This window comes from Myxocyprinus asiaticus, chromosome 25, assembly GCF_019703515.2.
Source record: "Myxocyprinus asiaticus isolate MX2 ecotype Aquarium Trade chromosome 25, UBuf_Myxa_2, whole genome shotgun sequence".
Lineage (NCBI taxonomy): Eukaryota > Metazoa > Chordata > Actinopteri > Cypriniformes > Catostomidae > Myxocyprinus > Myxocyprinus asiaticus.
Genome location: NC_059368.1, coordinates 1,855,283 through 1,874,040, shown reverse-complemented (window position 1 = coordinate 1,874,040; position 18,758 = coordinate 1,855,283). Strand labels below are relative to the sequence as shown.

The window sequence follows — 18,758 nt, the reverse complement described above, 5'->3', positions numbered from 1 at the left end:
GTACTCTGATTATTGCAATGATCCGAGTATAAGGAATAATCAGATTAAGATGTTAACATTAATTGGGAAAAACCTCTTTGTGACGAGGAGGAGGGTGGGGCCGTAACTACGCACGCCCGGCCCCCAATCGGGCTAATCAGCCGAGGTCCTCGCCACTGCCATCCACCCAAAGGAGCAGCCACAGCCATCCGCCAGGGGATGGAGGAGTTGCTGCCGGCCGCCTGGACGTGTAGGAACGGCCGCCTTCCGGAGGAGGGGCTCGCTGCCTGGAGCGGTGGAGCCGCTGCCAGGGGCGAAGGAGTTCCCTACGGTCGCCAAAACGCGGAGGGTCGTTCCATCCGCCAGGGGTCAGAGGACTGGCTCTGGTCCGCCCGGGGAGGAGTGGCTGTCGTCCGCCAGAAGGTGGAGGAGTGATCGAGGACCAGGCGACAGCATATCTGTGAACCGGCAAGCAAGTTTTTTTTCTATCTCTCCTCTCTCTCTCACTGTCACTCCGCCTTGCCCTTTCCCTCTCCTCATTTTTTTGTTTTGCTTTTTTATGAACTAATAGGAAAATTAGTCAGTCAGTTTGTGAGTCTTTTTGAATGTTTGATTAACAGAACCGGTTCATAAGAGTCATTTTTGACTACACTGGATGCACTCTCTCTTTTGATTCACTCAAAAGAATCGGTTCGTGAGAGTCATTTGATTGTGATTTGGAATACATGCGCTGGATGTTGTTGTGCTCCGCCCACGAGGACAAACTCAATAGAGGTGTTTCCTTGCCATTCATTTGTGGTATCTGGTCATTTTATCTCACCAAAATTCAATTCAGAAAATATTAAATAAAATAATCGCAGTATTGCCTTAATTGCATTATGAGGGTGCATCTAAACGTAGACAATGAAGCCAATGAACAGGTGAACTTCAACTAAATTATGCGCTAGTTAGAATGCGTAACTTACGTTGTAAATACGCCGTTTCCTTTAAAACGTGCTACGTGTAACGCAATATCCTGAACTGACTAAACACTTCTAAAAAGTTGCTAATACTTCAGTATATTCATTATAAGATGTTTTTTCAGTAGCTCAGGACAATTTTTACATGTTGCTTAATCTCACATATTAAACATAATATTAATGTTTAATATGTCTGATGCATGTTTAAATAATTGTAAGTAGTTTATACTTGTTTTTTAATTTTTTATATTTGGTAACAGTTTGGTCTGTTACAGTTTTTGTCATTTGCACATTATCGTCAACTAAAATGCTATTTTTGTCCACTAAAATTATATGCCATTTTAGAGTAAAACTGACTAAAATGAATGAATATGACATGATGAAATATTGACTAAATTTAAAAGATATTATCTCCTAAAGACTAACATAAAAACAGTGTGAAAACTTCCACTGCATATAATGGTAGCCTCAGCCAAAACAGGTTTTAGACACACCTGTGAAGTCGTTCAGCGCCATTTGAATATACAAACGCTCAGAGACACATAAGAGACGGCTGTGAACATTTGAGCTTTCTAAAAGGGATACTTCACCCCTCCAAAAAATTTAAGTTCTGTTATTATTTCTCACGCTCATGTCGTTTCAGACCTATTTGCCTTCCTTTCTTCTGTAGAACCCAAAATTGAATATTTTGAAGAACGTTCGGATGACTTTTCCATACAAAACTGATATTCTAACGGTGTTTTTTTGACCTTTTTGTTGCTTGAAAGAAAGTTGTATGTTTTTCAAACACCATGAGGGTGAGTAAATGATGACAGAATTCTCATTTTTGGGTGAACTGTCCCTTTAACCTCAAAACTAGACACTAAAAGCACAACATGAGGCGACTAAAACAACAACACGTCTTTGGCGCTCATCTCTGCTGTCGTATTGAATCACCACCTGTCTGTAAGCGAGATGACAAAGGAATCCACCCCAACGCCGGGAGTGTAAGCGGACACCACGGTCGCCTCTGGGGACTCGCATGCACAGTCGCAAAAACTGCACCATGATCTGAATGCATTATTCTCCATCTGCCAAAGCCACAAAACCAACAAAACAGACCACACTGTGTCACGGGAGGTCCCTGCCAGACCGGACGGTGCTCAATAATGGATAAAAGTGACATAAAATCAAGGCCGAGCTTCAACAAACTCAGAGACTGCTCAAATAAAGGTTATTGTAAAAGAATCATAGTGCTGTACAAGCAAAGCCATTTAATGATTCAGAAATAAGAAGTTATTACGCAGCGACACAGGCAACTTTTAGTTAGTACAACAAAGGAAATATACTTTGCACTGCTACTAACTTGTAATAGTAGCTCAGCTGTTTTCAAGAAAGTGTAGCATCTCCAATAATAAGCAACTTTTCTGACTAGTAGTAGTCAAATATTTAGTTGAATGAAGTTGTTTGTCACTATGTTTCTTTTCTTTTTTCTCCCCTTTTTGGCATGCCCAATTCCCAATGCGCTCTAAGTCCTTGTGGTGGCGTAGTGACTCGCCTCAATCCGGGTGGTGGAGGACGAATCTCAGTTGCCTCTGCATCTGAGACCGTCAATCCGCACATCTTATCACGTGGCTTGTTGAGTGTGTTACCGTGGAGACGTAGTGTGTGGAGGCTTCACGCTATTCTCACCACGCACCCCACCAAGAGCGAGAACCACATTATAGCGACCACGAGGAGTTTACTGGACCTGATTGGAGTCACTCAGCATGCCCTGGATTCGAACTCACGACTCCAGGGGTGATAGTCAGCATCAATACTCGCTGAGCTACCCAGGCCCCCTGTTACTATGTTTTTGATTCGGTTACATAAATGATGGTGTTTTCTATGTTTATTGGTTGTATTTAGTGTAAAATAAAATGCTGTTTAATGCTGTCATCTGTTATTCGGTGCGTAACCTAACACCTTTTACCTTATTTTTATTATTCTCAGGTTAGAACGTGACAGCATCTCCGACGCTAGAATTTATTGCTGATTATGCCTTTGAAAATATTTTGATGATTATTTCGTTTTGTACTTTTTACTTACCTATATTTTGACTGCTAGAAAAATTGTAACCAATAAAACTAATTTTGTTGATTGCAAAAAGACTTGTTTTAGTGTTTTAAGATCGTGAGATAGAACTTTCCTCAAAGGAGTCTTCTGCCCAGATTGTAAGTATAATTTTATACTTATGATTTATGTCAGATTCGACTTACTTTACCTAACCTGAAAATAATAAAAATAAGGTTAAAAGTGTTAGATCACGCAATCAGGTGCATATCGCCACCTACTGGTCTGGCCTAGTCAAAGGTGGATATTTATAGTAAAAAAAAATAATGACATTTGCATTCTTCGTGCATATCGCCACCTACTGGTCTGGGCTAGTCAAGGGTGGATATTTATAGTAAAAAAATGACGTTCGCATTCTTCGTGCATATCGCCACCTACTGGTCTGGGCTAGTCAAGGGTGGATATTTATAGTAAAAAAAATGACATTCGCATTCTTCGTGCATATCGCCACCTACTGGTCTGGGCTAGTCAAGGGTGGATATTTATAGTAAAAAAAATGACATTCGCATTCTTCGTGCATATCGCCACCTACTGGTCTGGGCTAGTCAAGGGTGGATATTTATAGTAAAAAAAATGACATTCGCATTCTTCGTGCATATCGTCACCTACTGGTCTGGGCTAGTCAAGGGTGGATATTTATAGTAAAAAAATGACATTCGCATTCTTCGTGCATATCGCCACCTACTGGTGCTGGATATTTATAGTAAAAATGACATTCGCATTCTTCGTGCATATCGCCACCTACTGGTCTGGGCTAGTCAAGGGTGGATATTTATAGTAAAAAAAAAAATGACATTTGCATTCTTCGTGCATATCGCCACCTACTGGTCTGGGCTAGTCAAGGGTGGATATTTATAGTAAAAAAATGACATTCGCATTCTTCGTGCATATCGCCACCTACTGGTCTGGGCTAGTCAAGGGTGGATATTTATAGTAAAAAAATGACATTCGCATTCTTCGTGCATATCGCCACCTACTGGTCTGGGCTAGTCAAGGGTGGATATTTATAGTAAAAAAATGACATTCGCATTCTTCATGCATATCGCCACCTACTGGTCTGGGCTAGTCAAGGGTGGATATTTATAGTCAAAAAATGACATTCGCATTCTTCGTGCATATCGCCACCTACTGGTCTGGGCTAGTCAAGGGTGGATATTTATAGTAAAAAAAATGACATTCGCATTCTTTGTGCATATCGCCACCTACTGGTCTGGGCTAGTCAAGGGTGGATATTTATAGTAAAAAAATGACATTCGCATTCTTCGTGCATATCGCCACCTACTGGTCTGGGCTAGTCAAAGGTGGATATTTATAGTAAAAAAAATGACATTCGCATTATTCGTGCATATCGCCACCTACTGGTCTGGGCTAGTCAAAGGTGGATATTTATAGTAAAAAAATGACATTCGCATTCTTCGTGCATATCGCCACCTACTGGTCTGGGCTAGTCAAGGGTGGATATTTATAGTAAAAAAAATGACATTCGCATTCTTCGTGCATATCGCCACCTACTGGTCTGGGCTAGTCAAGGGTGGATATTTATAGTAAAAAAAATGACATTCGCATTCTTCGTGCATATCGTCACGTACTGGTCTGGGCTAGTCAAGGGTGGATATTTATAGTAAAAAAAATGACATTCGCATTCTTCGTGCATATCGCCACCTACTGGTCTGGGCTAGTCAAGGGTGGATATTTATAGTAAAAAAATGACATTCGCATTCTTCGTGCATATCGCCACCTACTGTTCTGGGCTAGTCAAGGGTGGATATTTATAGTAAAAAAATGACATTCGCATTCTTCGTGCATATCGCCACCTACTGGTCTGGGCTAGTCAAGGGTGGATATTTATAGTAAAAAAATGGTGTTCGCATTCTTCATGTATATCGCCACCTACTGGTCTGGGCTAGTCAAGAGTGGATATTTATAGTAAAAAAAAATGACATTCGCATTCTTCGTGCATATCGCCACCTACTGGTCTGGGCTAGTCAAGGGTGGATATTTATAGTAAAATATGGCGTTCGCATTCTTCGTGCATATCGCCACCTACTGGTCTGGGCTAGTCAAGGGTGGATATTTATAGTAAAAAAATGGTGTTCGCATTCTTCGTGTATATCGCCACCTACTGGTCTGGGCTAGTCAAGGGTGGATATTTATAGTAAACAAATGACATTCGCATTCTTCGTGCATATCGCCACCTACTGGTCTGGGCTAGTCAAAGGTGGATATTTATAGTAAAAAAATGACTCGTTGTTGACATGCACATCCACTTTTGTTGTTTCCACCTTTGTCTCCTGAGTAATTCTAGACTCAGTGATTCTGGACCCACTAATTAGTGCAAATAATTCCAGTCACAAGCACACACTCTGAGTTCAGTGCTCGAGCACACTGCTGATGAAGGAATTTGTGTCACGCATACTGTATGCTACGGAGCCCCGAAGAGGACAGGGCGGGATTTTTTTTTTCTGAAATAGTTTTGCATGCCTCGCAATAAGTTTTGCGTTCCCTCATAATAGTTTTGCGTGCCCTCACTGCAGTAGCCATATTTTAACCTTGATATTCCTAGTATAATCATTTTTCTATAGTAACATTGTACACTGTAACCTTAGTTTTAGCAGAAACCATGTTTTTACTATAGTAATATTGTAGTAACTATGAAAAGTACGTTAAGCAACCATGTTTTTTGTTTTTGTTTTTTTAGGTAGAAACCATGGTTTTAATACAATATAATTTATCATTTCATTTTCATTTATTTATTTTGGCATTTACAGTATACAATTCATGACAGTTCAATGCATTACACATCATCTTTTTTTTATAATGTCCCAAAAGGAATAGGCTGAAGCCAAACCTTATTATGCCTACCCTTTTTACCTCTCTAGTTTTATATTCTCTCTTTAAATATTTCCATTTACAGTGCTATTCACAACTGAATATAAGAAAAGAACAAAGAAAATATTAAGAAAAAAAAGGTTATGTAACATTTATAAATGTAACTTCGCCCTAACAAATAAATTATTTGAATCAAACTTAACAAAATGTAGCATTTGCTTTAACTGTATAATTTCTACAAGACACATACTGTAAATGTATACAAACATATACATACATAATACAATGTTCCTATAAACCTATACTCAAACCTATATCATACTTTTTAAACACCTCAATTTTAAACATGTCACCTGTAAGCTGGGTTTCCATCCACACATTTTTATAAGAATTGAGATATCGAATATAATCTCCTAAAAAACTTATACGCTCGCTTGAGGGGGATAAAATGTTCATTTGATAAGAACACATGCACATAACCCAGGCTACAACAGAAACACATTCACCGAATATGATATATATTTCATTTTTTTAATCAATCTCCACTGTCACTTTCACATTCTTTTCTTTTACTTTTTGGCGATTTGCATTCTTTGTGCATATCGCCACCTACTGGTCTGGGCTGGTCAAAGGTGGAAATTTAAAATTAGTATAGTAAAAAAGCACTTAAATATTGATCTCACACTTGAGGAGGATAAAACTTTAATTTGATAAGAAGACATGAAGCTTAATTTGCACATTTCATCTGTCAAAGCGTCACATCTCTGTAGCACACTAACAAATATGGGTGATGACCCCCCCAGTTCTTTTTTATATTTTTTATTTTTTTTATCCCCTTTTCTCCCCAATTTGGAATACCCAATTCCTACTACTTTGTAGGTCCGGTGGTGGAGGACAAGTCCCAGTTGCCTCCGCTTCTGAGACCGTTAATCTGCGCATCTTATCACGTGACTCATTGTGCATGACACCGTGGAGACTCACAGCATGTGGAGGCTCATGCTACTCTCCACGATCCATGCACAACTTACCACGCGCCCCATTGAGAGCGAGAACCACTAATCGCGACCACGAGGAGGTTACCCCATGTGACTCTACTCTCCCTAGCAACCAGGTCAATTTGGTTGCTTAGGAGACCTGGCTGGAGTCACTCAGCACGCCCTGGATTCGAACTCACGACTCCAGGGGTGGTAGTCAGCGTCAATATTCGCTGAGCTACCCAGGCGCCCCCCAAACCCCCAGTTCTAAGTACACAGTGGCGGCTTTGTGGGCCGCCCAGCCGAACAGAACACTTGAACAAAGACTCTAGTGTCCGAGGAATCTTTACAGCTGGGATGTACTGCAAGCTTTGGACACCAGATGAGCATTTTTAATCTCTTAAAGACCACTTTCTTGGCCTGCTTTGTATCTCTGTTTGCTTAAATGTACTAGGAATGGGTCAGGATGGTCAACTGGTCAAGTAACAACTGGCTAGGTAAACTACTGCGTGCATCTAGATTTTATTCTGTAGCTTTAATATTTTTAGCGGCAGAACTTTTTAAGCGGATTCATTTAGAGACACAACGTCTTGGAAAGAGCTGTAGCATGTTGAGAGCATACCTACATTTTTGCAAAATTATTTTTCTGTGACTCGTTGTACGTATCGCATCAGTTTCCGGGTGAAATGAACACTAGAGGCGCTACAACAACAATGACTTTTATTCACTTTCACACGAGTCACGTGTAAAACGGCAGATTATCAGTTCATAAACATTTACTTTTCGCCCTGTTCCTCACACAATGCTATCTTATGACATCTAAACACTTTTACTATAGTGCATGACTCATTTTAACATTTGCATTACATAATCAACTACATTTCCAAGCTTGTTCGAGTGTGAGCAAATGGTGCGGTAACGTATTTGCAGATATCTAAAATTACATAGTTAAAATTAGAATATTGTGTTACTCCTTAAAAAAGTAACGTAATTAATTATAAAGTTAATTTTTTATGGAAAGTAAAGCGTTACGTTACTTTTGTGTTATCTTTGCATTACTTTTATCTCGTAGCCACTTTCTCTTCTGTTATGCTATGCATTCTATACAAATAAACCATGCACTGCATACAAGAGACATTACAGGTCATGCTAGCTACTGTACAACACTCATGTCAAAACAACACAGTAAACAAACAGATGTTTAGAAAGTTGGTCTTCACATCATATTAATAATAAAGACTCAATAACATGAATATGCATGACTTGTTTTAACATCGACATGGCAGCCAATATGAATAATGAAGAATAACCACTGTCTTACCTAAAGCAGCAAAGTCCAACACTTGAACCTGCATCACATATGCCATCATGTGCTGTGCCCATCGACAATGCCAGTCAACTTAAGATGTTGTTCAGAAGTCAGGATAAAATTCAGTGGGGAATGCCAGCCTAACATGTTCAAGGAATAAGTCTGATAATAAATGAATATTTTTCACTTAATCATCTCAGTGCACGCTTGTTTTGAGCTGATCCACGGTGCGTACAGACGCCACTGATTGATCGCATACAGCTGCAAACGCGCATGTTGATACAACTTGAATGGAATTGTTTTTAATGCTACCAAAATGTCATAAAAATGGTTTGTTTCATGAATCAAACTACTTGTTTATTATAAAACAAAAATGCAGAATCTTTTTAGAAACTAAGACATTTTCTCTGCGTAGACAATCGATGTAGAACGTTGCCCGGATCCGCTGATCCAGAGTCAGCTTTTCTCATCCCATTCTCCTGGGGAGCTGTTACACGGAGCAGTTCGGCTGCATAAGTCAGGGAATTGAGCGAGTATTTCGCCCTGTGTATCATGTTGTGGCCAATAGAAGACTAGTCTTATAATCCATCTGCCTAAACGCGTTTACTGATTTTTGAATGCAGCGTGCATGTACGCATGAATCAATCGCGTTTCACTCAATTGAATGTTGACCTCATATTACGCTAAAACCCACAATTTTCCCAGCTTGTATAGCTAATGCACATGCACGTTAGTGAGTTGATTGACAGGCGATGTCTGTATCTAAAAGGTGATTGGTTCTTTTACCTGCAAGGCGGGACTTCCTTTCTACATCCATTGCCTGTTGGGTGCTAGAGCTTCTTGGTTGGGCGTTCCAATTTCTCCCGTTCATTTAAATAGAAGTGACTCATCTTTGCTAAATAGTCACTAGCCTCACACGCTGTAGAACTACAGTACCCATCATGCACTACTTCTCCTCCCCGAAGTTTGCACACTTTTACTCCTGATTTCTCGCAATACAGGGAAAGTAGAGGTGTACAAAAGCAACGCGTTACTTTATTTAAAAAGTAACTTTGATATTATGGTCTTAAATAAAAAAATATTGCATTACTTTACTCATTACTCGAAAAAAGTAATCTGATTACGTAACAAGCATTACTTCTAATGCATTACACCCAACACTGCCCATGGTATATATCAAAGTACCAAGGTATTATCATCAGATACCATCAATGTACCATGGTACCGCCACTGTAATTTGTAACGGAAGCTAGTGTTGATTTCTGAGAGTAATCAGGTACTAACCGTCTTATTAGTCAGACTCAGACATGTGCAACTTGTACAGAGCTTATCTAATGCATTAGGCAAAATCCATCCATATACAGTATACTACTTAAATGTCTATCTGAAAATACATAAATATACCTGATCTTTCTAAATAATTGATATTATAAATACAGAACCCTCTGCCTGAAACCCTATTATGCATTATATTACAGAATGCAATGCCATTTGAAAAAATATGCTGCATTATATCGTTGCTATAATAACAATGCTTTGGCAATACAAAGCTTTTACCATGCCAATAAAGCTTCTTGAATCTTAAATTATGCATTTAAAAGAACTGAATGTACTTGGCCAACTAGGCATATTGATGATAACCTCAAGCACACACACTCGTGATGTCCGATTCGCTAACGAATCGCTCTTTTGAGCCAGTTCTTTTGAATGATTCGATCGAACCGATTCACTAACCGTTCGTAAACCACTCGTCCTTGAGAATAGGCAAGTCAAGTGAGAAGTTTGGGAGTAAAACTGTTAGGTGCTTGACGTGATAGAAGCATAAGCAACGTAATATTTGACATTAAAACTAAATTTGGAGGGAATCTATCAGGCAAAAACATAAACTGGAGAGACAGACACACGCTTAAACACAAAAACACAACCGAATTTATATAACTTAAACACGGTGAAAACATAAGTATTAAGCCAAATGTTTATTTCACAGAAAGAAAAAAGAAGAAGAAAAAAAAAACATGATAAATGAGAAGACACGCGTTGAATCGGTGTATCGTTCTTGGACTCGTTTCTGTGAAACGAACCGTTCGAACGAACCGATTCATTAAAATGAATCACTCCTTCTCAGATATCACATCGCAACTCATTCGGCATAGAAGAAATCTGATCAAGTTGTGTAAGCATTAAACAGAATGACACTCAAAAGAATATATTAGTTTGTAATATGTCATTATTTTGTTTTTAACGCGTGGCATACATAAAGCGCGTTATGGAGCCGAAAAAGATGCGATGGAGATGCTTTGTGCTTTCAGAAGTCTCGGGTTTCACAAAGCGAGTCTTCCGATGTCTGCTGCCCTTCCCCCTGCATGCACAAAACTGCACTCAAATGTCCACTTTTGCACCACTAGTTGATGCATTATGTGCATTTGCTGGTAACAAGATCAAGTCGATATTTTTTTCTCTCATCAAGGAACGTAAGTCCAGCAGAATATTTGAAATCCCAGTACTAATTTGGAGTGCACACTGTTTAGGAAGGCATGCAAACTGCACTGTGTTGTGGTGTGATAGTTTGCCTTGTATTTCCCATGCAGATGTGACACCCCTTCCCCCTGAATGCATCAATCTCAGGAACATCATGTGACCCCAGGGCAGTAAAAATGTGGTCTTTTTCATGTCTTCAGTGTATATCAATATATGTTCCCTAAAATATTGAATAGTCACATTAAGTGCATGCAGGATGCATTAGGCTGCATTATGCAAGTTACTTCCCATGCATGCATAATGCTACCCACACCTGTCATCCAGTCCTGAATGAGGACAGGCAGTGTAGGTTTACATGGGCAATACATCAACCAAACAACACAATTACAAATAATGCATTAGAACATTTGGCGGTGGAATTCGTCTCACTTTATTCCCATGCAAAGTTGCATTATTTATTTCTCTCAGTTAAACAGCTAGAGATGTCAATGCAATGTGTGACATGTCAGTGCATACTTTTATGTAGCATGCATAAAATGGCATACCTGGTAAATGTAATTTACTCTTATTTTCCCATGATATCCTCAGGTATGCGGGTTATTCCTTGAAAAAATCCTCACGGTACAGTTGTGCAGTGTTCATACAGTACTGAAATATAGCTGGTGTGTGAATCCCGTTAAAGAGATAGGGCGCTCGGGACAATCGCACCGTCTCCGCTGAAAAAGGGATCCGCTATGAATATACAGCAGCTTGTACGTGAAAAACGCACATGTTTATTCCCACTCAAAGAAGTTAGTAATACAAAAGTACGAGGCATCAACCCATTTGCAACACGGTTGAATTGCTTTAATGTTGAGAGCCGAAATTCTACATGTCAATGTATTTGACTCCACCCCTCTGAATGCAGATGGTAAGTCCCACTTTCTATTGTTGAAGCCACATAACTCGCCGCAATAAACCGCGACACGCCCAAAAGCGGGATTCCAGCTCTGATTGGTCAGAGTCGCGCCCAAACCACTCCCATTTACGCAAACAGGCATTTTAATTAGCGCAGTAAAATATTAAAGGTGGTCTACACATGAGTTTGGTTTTTGTTTTTGTTTGTTTGTTTGTTTTGTATGCCACACATAAAAGTTTACTGAAATAGGTGAAATAGGCTTTGTTTTTAATAATCAAGGGGAGCAGCCAATCAGAAACGTTCGATACCTGTCAATCATTTTAGGCGTTCGGGATTGCTGACATTGGATTGGCTGAAATGTGTGCGCTTGAAGTTTGTTCAACGGCTGAAAAATCGTAGACAAATATAAAAAAATACGTATTTAAATATAATGTTATGACTAACACTCATAACGAAGCGTCTAATCACTAATGATAAAAATCTGAAAATATCATAAAACACACAGAATATAATGCGCGTTCACGTCGCCATTTGGTGCGCGCGCTCCAAAGCGCCATCAGAAGGCGTCCTAAAAGATGTATAAACTTGCAATTGCTACATTTAAATAAACACGTCCCTTCACGTACCTAATTGGAAATATACAAATTATAAACTGAACTATTAGCAATAATTAATAAGTGTTATAAAATTACATTTTGTAAATTAGAAGTTATTTATTAAATACTCATCTATGAGGACCCGCTTATTATAGACCCACAACATTAAAGATGGCCGCTGCGGTGGGTTCCCTCGTTTCTTACGGCAGCGACTCAGATTCGGAAAATGAGTCTGAATCCGCTACCAGTACTCAGAAAGTCGATCCGGACGCGGTCGCGCATCTTCAGCCTTTAAAATCGGGCGGTATTACGACTGTAGCCGTCCTGAATTCAGCTCCTGAAGTCGCTGTTAAGGTACACCTGAAGCGCGCTACATACAGTTATCGGCTCTGTTTCAAAAACTAGTGAGCTGCCTTCTTAGATAGCAGCAGCAGTTTTAGGCATCGTACAGTCCCAAAATGTCTCGAAACGCGTCAGAAATGTTTTAACGCGCCTTAAAATGAAGCACCGAAATGCTGCTGTCAAGACTGGAGGCACACTAGGTATTGAGACGCAGCCACAGTCAATATGTTCATTTGTTTACTGTTGTGTTTAAAGCAGAATACAGTTTGATTAACAGATATTTATTGCTTCAGTCCGGAGCTTAAATATATATTGGGTAACTGTCAAGTAATATCTTGCATGTCTTATAACCAGTGTTGGGTGTAATGCATTACTAAGTAATTAATTACTGTAATTAAATTACCTTTTCATTGGAAAAAAAAAGTAAAGTAAGGGATTACTATTAATTTTTCAGTAGTTTAATTAGTTACTTCTGATGTAATTGCATTAAATACTGTATAGACTATAGAACAATTCTATATAAAACAATAGTGAATTTAAAATCGAAATTTAGTGTCTAAAGTTCAAATATATGTTTTCTCATTTAACGCCGCAACTTTAAATTCTTTGGCCAGTTCATGAATAATTAATTTAGATTTATATGATTTTATTTGAAAGAATTAAAAGAACAGTTTCATGTCTATCCTTGTATTTTTCACGTGGTCGAGGTTGATCAGGGTTTTAAAAAGTAATTAGTAATGCAGTTACTTTTCAGACAGAGTAATTAGTACAGTAATCTAGTTACACTGTAGAAGATGTAATTAGTAGTTAGTAATTACTTTTGTAGAGTAACTTACCCAATACTGCTTATAACGAACGTGTCCAGGGCGTCTCTGTAAAACTGTTATAATGTGGTTATTGGTGCTGTTGATGTCTGGTTATTTAATAAAAAGTTATATGTTTTCTGTTTTTGTCTTCTTCAGGAAGATGTTGAGACAGGTGTGCATCTGGATCCAGCCCTCAAGGAAGTCAATTATAACCCTACATTTGAGACCATGTTTGCTCCAGAGGTAATAGTGGTTCATTAACAGCCAGACTTTGTCAACATTATATATTACAATAGGGCTGGCTATTGACACAGATTTCCAGATTTGATTCATATTCACTCATTCATATGGGTGTATTTCAGTTATAATGTCCCTTTTCATTACATATCTATTATAGAAATGTCCTTCCAGATAATGCTGTTCATTTTACACAGGATCTTGTAACTAGGTACATTACAAAAATATTATATTATTATATTTTATTCGTTTTTTCATCACTTTTATCATGTGTTTTTTTTAAAAATGAACAAATCCATGGATTCAATCAATAAATATGATGTTGTATTGCATAAATGAATTTAAGCAAACATAAACACACACAGCGTGACTGCGCGTGTCTCTCTCTCTCTCCCAAACTTTCGTCTCTGGCTCCTCTTTATCTCTTCCGCTGATTAATTGACTCATCGCCGGCCGTGCACCCTCACGCCCCGGCCACGCCCTCCTCCTCTTCACACTCCTCCACCGCCCGATTCATCTCTGGAGGGGAGATGCTGTCCTTCCGGCCGTTCTGCCAGCCGATGGTCCACCCCGCCGAGGGAACCGAGGGAGAGGGGAGAGGGAAAGGGTGAGCGGGAGAGACAGACAGAGAGAGAGAGAGAGAGAAAGACTTGCTCGTCGGTCCCCAGACACGCCGTCGCGTGGTCCTCAGCCACTCCTCTGCCCTCTTGCGGACGACAGCCGCTCCTCCCCGGGCAGATGGCAGCGGTACCAATGACTCCCGGCGGCTGGCAGCGACTCCTCCATCCCCTGGTGGACGGCCGCGGCTCGTCCCCTGGCAGACAGCAGCGGCGAGGACTCTGTGACAGTGCATCCCTCCTCCCTCCCGGCACCAATGTAACGAGTAAAGGATGGGCAAGAAGGAGGCAGGAACTGGCAGAACAGTCAACATAACTTTAATGACGTAACTGAACTTAAAACTACATAAAACAAACATAAACACACACACAGCGGCCGCGTGTCTGTCTGTCCTTCTTTCTCTCTCTCTCCTGAACTGGCATCTCCAGCTCCCCTTTATCGCTCTCTCCCACTGATTACGAGATTCAGCGCCAGCCGTGTACCCTCACGGTCCGGCCACGCCCTTCTCCTCGTCACAATAATGTTTTAAATATAATAGTTAAACTCAATACATATATATATATATATATATATATATATATATATATATATATATATCATACATATTAATTATTTAATTAATTTTTTAACTACTCTCCACACCTCCCCTGACATGCTCTAGCGCCCCCCTGGGGAGGCGCGCCCCACATTTTGAAAACCCCTGGTTTAATGCATAGTTTATACTATTTACATTGAATTATAGAACACATGCTAAAATTTGGTACTGTCTCTTTAAGAAAACCGGCATTAAATGTAAATGAGCGCATGTTAATGAGAGACACTCCAACTCCAACTACTCAATCAATATTTTTACCCACCCCTACAGTATATGCAAAATATTATACATTTTAAAGAGAATATTCACAGTGCGCATCATCCCAATTGCACACCATATATACCTTGAATGCAGTAGTTTTGGACAGATTTTCTAATTTGCTAATGATGTGTTTGTGTTTTTAGAAGCACAAGGGTTAGGTTAGGCTTCATTTTAATCATCTGTCTGTTTAATATGATGTTTTTTGGATTGATTCTCTCATCTCATTGCAGTTTGGTCCAATTAACCCATTCAGAACCCAGCAGATGGCTGCGCCGAGAAACATGTTGTCTGGTTTCACAGAACCGGCCCACGTCAACGACTTCATGTTTGAGCAGCAGCGGAGAACATTCTCTACGTTTGGTGAGACATACGTGACCCTCATTTGTTCAGTTTGACAGCAGTGGATTACATTTTATGGGTTTGAATCTGTCTGTAATCATACATGGCATATTTATCATCAGTATGAATGTTTATGGGTGATGTTTGTCTCTCAGGTTACGCTTTGGACCCGTCTGTGGACACCAGTCAGGTCTCGTCCAGCAGTTATATTGGAGCCATAGAAGAGGCAGAGAAAAACAAAGGTAAGATCATCGTTCACCATCCTATTCCAAATTCTGATTTTGAAAGTCAAATGTGCTGCGAATGTTATTTCAGTCATATTCTGACTGTTATACCCACTCAGATTCTTTATGCTGTTTGTTGGCTGTAATCAGATCAGATCAGAAGTGTCTGTTCATATTTGTCCTCTAGGGCTAACCGTGTTTGAGACTGGACCCAAGAAATCAGAGAAGAGGAAGAAGGTGAAAGGCGGAGATGCGTCAGACATTGACAGTTTCCTGGGCCCCTGGGCCAAATACCAGGATGAGAAAGATGTGGCCAAACCCTCAGAGGTGAGATGTGGTCCAAAAAACCCAAAACTAGCAGTTGACTTGCTGTAGCCTCTGTATGCATATTTAAATGGGTTTAAAAAAAAAAGTTTAAAATGTTAATTGTGAAGGTGAAGTGGGTACGTCTCTAACCCTATTGAACTGCCCATCTAGACAGCCTTATTGGGCATCATAGTTGTGTTTTGAACTTCCAGGCAAATACCTATGATTCCCAGAAATGCTGCCGACTTGGCATATGCCCCAATGCTAAACATGCCAATGATGCATGAAGAAAGTCATCTAGGTAGGCAGCTCACTACGTTTTGAGACACAGCCATATGTTGCATATATGTGTGTGTATGTGTATATGTATATGTATATAGGTATGTGTGTGTATATATATATATCTCATGTTATAATCATCGGGGGATGAGCGTCCCATGACAGAGTGTGCATCAGCCAGTGCAGTTTCAGTCTCTCCCCCTCAGATCGGGACAACTCATAGAAGAGGCTCTGATCGCACAGAGAAATGTCAGTTTCAGAGTTTGTAGTTATTTACGTTATCTGCTTCTGTATTATTTGACCTTTATTAAAACTATAACGCATTAAATATAACTGCATTAAAGATGTAACGCCGGGGTGTTTTCTTTAAAGAGCTCCAGCTCCACTTATTCCACAACGAGAGCGCTTCTGTATCTACTTATTTTGTATTTTTGTATTAAGCACCTCATACTTTGTGATCTACATCAGCTGAAGCTGTTTGGAAAGTTTAGAGTGCATCTGTGATCTGTGTAATTTTTCCTCTCATCAGTCAAGTGTGAACTTCAGTGCTGCTCTTACGCGTCATCATAAGAGTTTAATGTGATCTCATGTTACATTAAATGAGATCAAATGACTATTCGACAGTTAAAATTTTTGTCATAAATTTTTTATTGTCGACATTGTCGAAAAATGTCGACTAATCGTTTCAGGATTGTCGGTTTAACGCGTTAATTCAGTGCGATTAATTATATTAAAAAAAAGCGCGTTAAAAAGTAATCATGTCCCTGGACCGTGATAAGGAAAATTCCTTCCATCTGAGCAATTAAAGCTTGAAGTGCCACCTGTTTTCTCCAGGGGGCAGTAAGCGAAACTTCAGCTGTTTGGGCAATGCAGTTATACAGAAAATGAACCACACTCGACAGCACAAGATGAGAACACGTTCTTGTGTTCAAACACAGCTTGATGGAGTGCAAATACGAACGCAGGGATCTCAAGATGTTTTTTTCTAAGCTTCAAACTATGTTTAACTTGACACAGCGACCTACAAACTGTATGTTTATGACGTGATGCAAACGAGATGCTCCTCCAAAAGCGTGGTAAGAGAAACCATGTGCTTGAATGATGGGTCCCAGTGATGTTGTGTATATAGAGAAGAGAAGTGGCCCAAGCACTGAGCCCTGAGGTACCCCAGTAAGTAGCTGATGTGACTTGGACTCCTCACCTCTCCAGGCTACCTTGAAGGACCAACCTGAGAGATAGGAATTAAACCAGTCAAGCACAGTTCCTGTGATGCCCAGCTTCAGTAGTTTTTATAACTCACTTTAATTTTCTGATATAATGAGACTGATTGCTTTGAGTTGCATCTAGTGGTGTTACTTCAGTAAATTACAAACAACAACTGCATGGATGGAAATCTGACCAAATTTACCCTTAGATTAACTTATTTTTGACTCAAAAGGTGCTTTCCAGCTTTATTAAAACTTCTCTAATTGAGATAATCATCATTTTTATGTTTTCAGGAGGAGCAGAAAGAATTGGATGAGATCACAGCTAAGAGACAGAAGAGAGGAAAGAATGAAGAAGAAGCTCCAGCAGAGGAGAAGACCATCTTACACAGTAAGATATGAGGGCGATGTAAACCACAGTATAAATGCATGCAAGCATCTTGATCTCTGCTTATACACAACACGTTATTTCATTCTCTGTCTCTCTCTCTGCAGTTAAAGATGCGTGTGATTATCAGGGCCGCTCGTATCTACACATTCCTCAGGACGTGGGCATCAACCTGCGATCTGCAGACATACCAGACAAATGTTACTTGCCCAAGAAACAGCTGCACGTGTGGACCGGACACACTAAAGTGAGTTGAGCTTGTTTACATAGTGATGCTGAATTTAAAAAAGAAAATGTGTGTGAATGAGAGTTTATTTATTTTTGTATAATTAATTAATTAACCCTTTTTGTTGTGTTCATTTTGTGCTAATAAATAAATTTTTTGTTCCCGGTCAAAAATGACCGGCCCAATATGATTGTTTATAAATTTCTCATATTGCTTATATTATCACAAGATATTGAATTAGATCTTTTGATCAACTTCTTTTATAGTAATTATGACAGGTTTTGCACTCCTTTTTTCAGCATATTTAAAAATATGTATATTTTTATTGATGGAAGGATTAATTGAAATGAGCTTATTCCGGGCCAGTCGGGGGCACTCCCTGAGGAAAACTAAAATAAAATGATTACAGAATTAATAACCACTTGCTTGATCTGAATAAAATAGGTGTCATTTTAAAGCCTAGAATCAGGACTTTACAATGCATATAGCTGATCCTTCCAATTATTAAATAATGCTTTTTAATTGGCTGAGAAATAAGAACTGTTTCGTTTTCATAATTTGCAAATTTGTTATCACAACACTTGTATATTTAGAGTTGGTAAAACTATAAAAAAAGATGAGATGGCCATTTTATATATCGCTGGAAAGGTCTCAATTAGGAGATTACAATGAGCAAAATTGTTTCACTCAGAGGCCAAACTGCAGTGAGTATTAGTGTATGAAATTTCCACAGACACACACAAATATAATAAACAGAAGTGTCTTTTTGTCACGTTTTTCCTTATTACTTCCTTAAACATACATATGACATAGACAATG

At 39.3% G+C, this 18,758-nt stretch overlaps 3 protein-coding genes across 6 annotated transcripts in view; 1 reads left to right on the top strand and 2 right to left on the bottom strand.

Moving 5' to 3' along the window:
• Positions 1 to 11,475, bottom strand: part of wasf1 (WASP family member 1) — a 69,440-nt gene extending 57,965 nt beyond the window's left edge. For both annotated transcript variants that reach the window (XM_051655612.1, XM_051655611.1), the window contains exon 1: positions 11,165 to 11,475. The gene's annotated coding sequence lies outside the window, so the exon portion shown is untranslated. The remainder of the gene's footprint in view (positions 1 to 11,164) is intronic.
• Positions 1 to 18,758, bottom strand: part of LOC127416310 (WD repeat-containing protein 20-like) — a 143,030-nt gene that overhangs the window by 21,858 nt on the left and 102,414 nt on the right. The gene's annotated exons all lie outside the window — the stretch shown is intronic.
• Positions 12,283 to 18,758, top strand: part of cdc40 (cell division cycle 40 homolog (S. cerevisiae)) — a 30,829-nt gene continuing 24,353 nt past the window's right edge. Inside the window, exons 1-7 of one of the 3 annotated variants that reach the window (XM_051655604.1) lie at positions 12,283 to 12,467; positions 13,418 to 13,504; positions 15,203 to 15,332; positions 15,467 to 15,553; positions 15,723 to 15,862; positions 17,620 to 17,716; positions 17,821 to 17,960. In XM_051655604.1, coding sequence (XP_051511564.1) covers positions 12,285 to 12,467; positions 13,418 to 13,504; positions 15,203 to 15,332; positions 15,467 to 15,553; positions 15,723 to 15,862; positions 17,620 to 17,716; positions 17,821 to 17,960 — 864 coding nt within the window. In that variant the 5' untranslated portion in view covers positions 12,283 to 12,284. Of the gene's footprint in view, positions 12,468 to 12,492; positions 12,656 to 13,417; positions 13,505 to 14,027; positions 14,442 to 15,202; positions 15,333 to 15,466; positions 15,554 to 15,722; positions 15,863 to 17,619; positions 17,717 to 17,820; positions 17,961 to 18,758 lie in introns of those variants that run through there. The other 2 variants (XM_051655605.1, XM_051655606.1) reach the window with 2 other exon arrangements.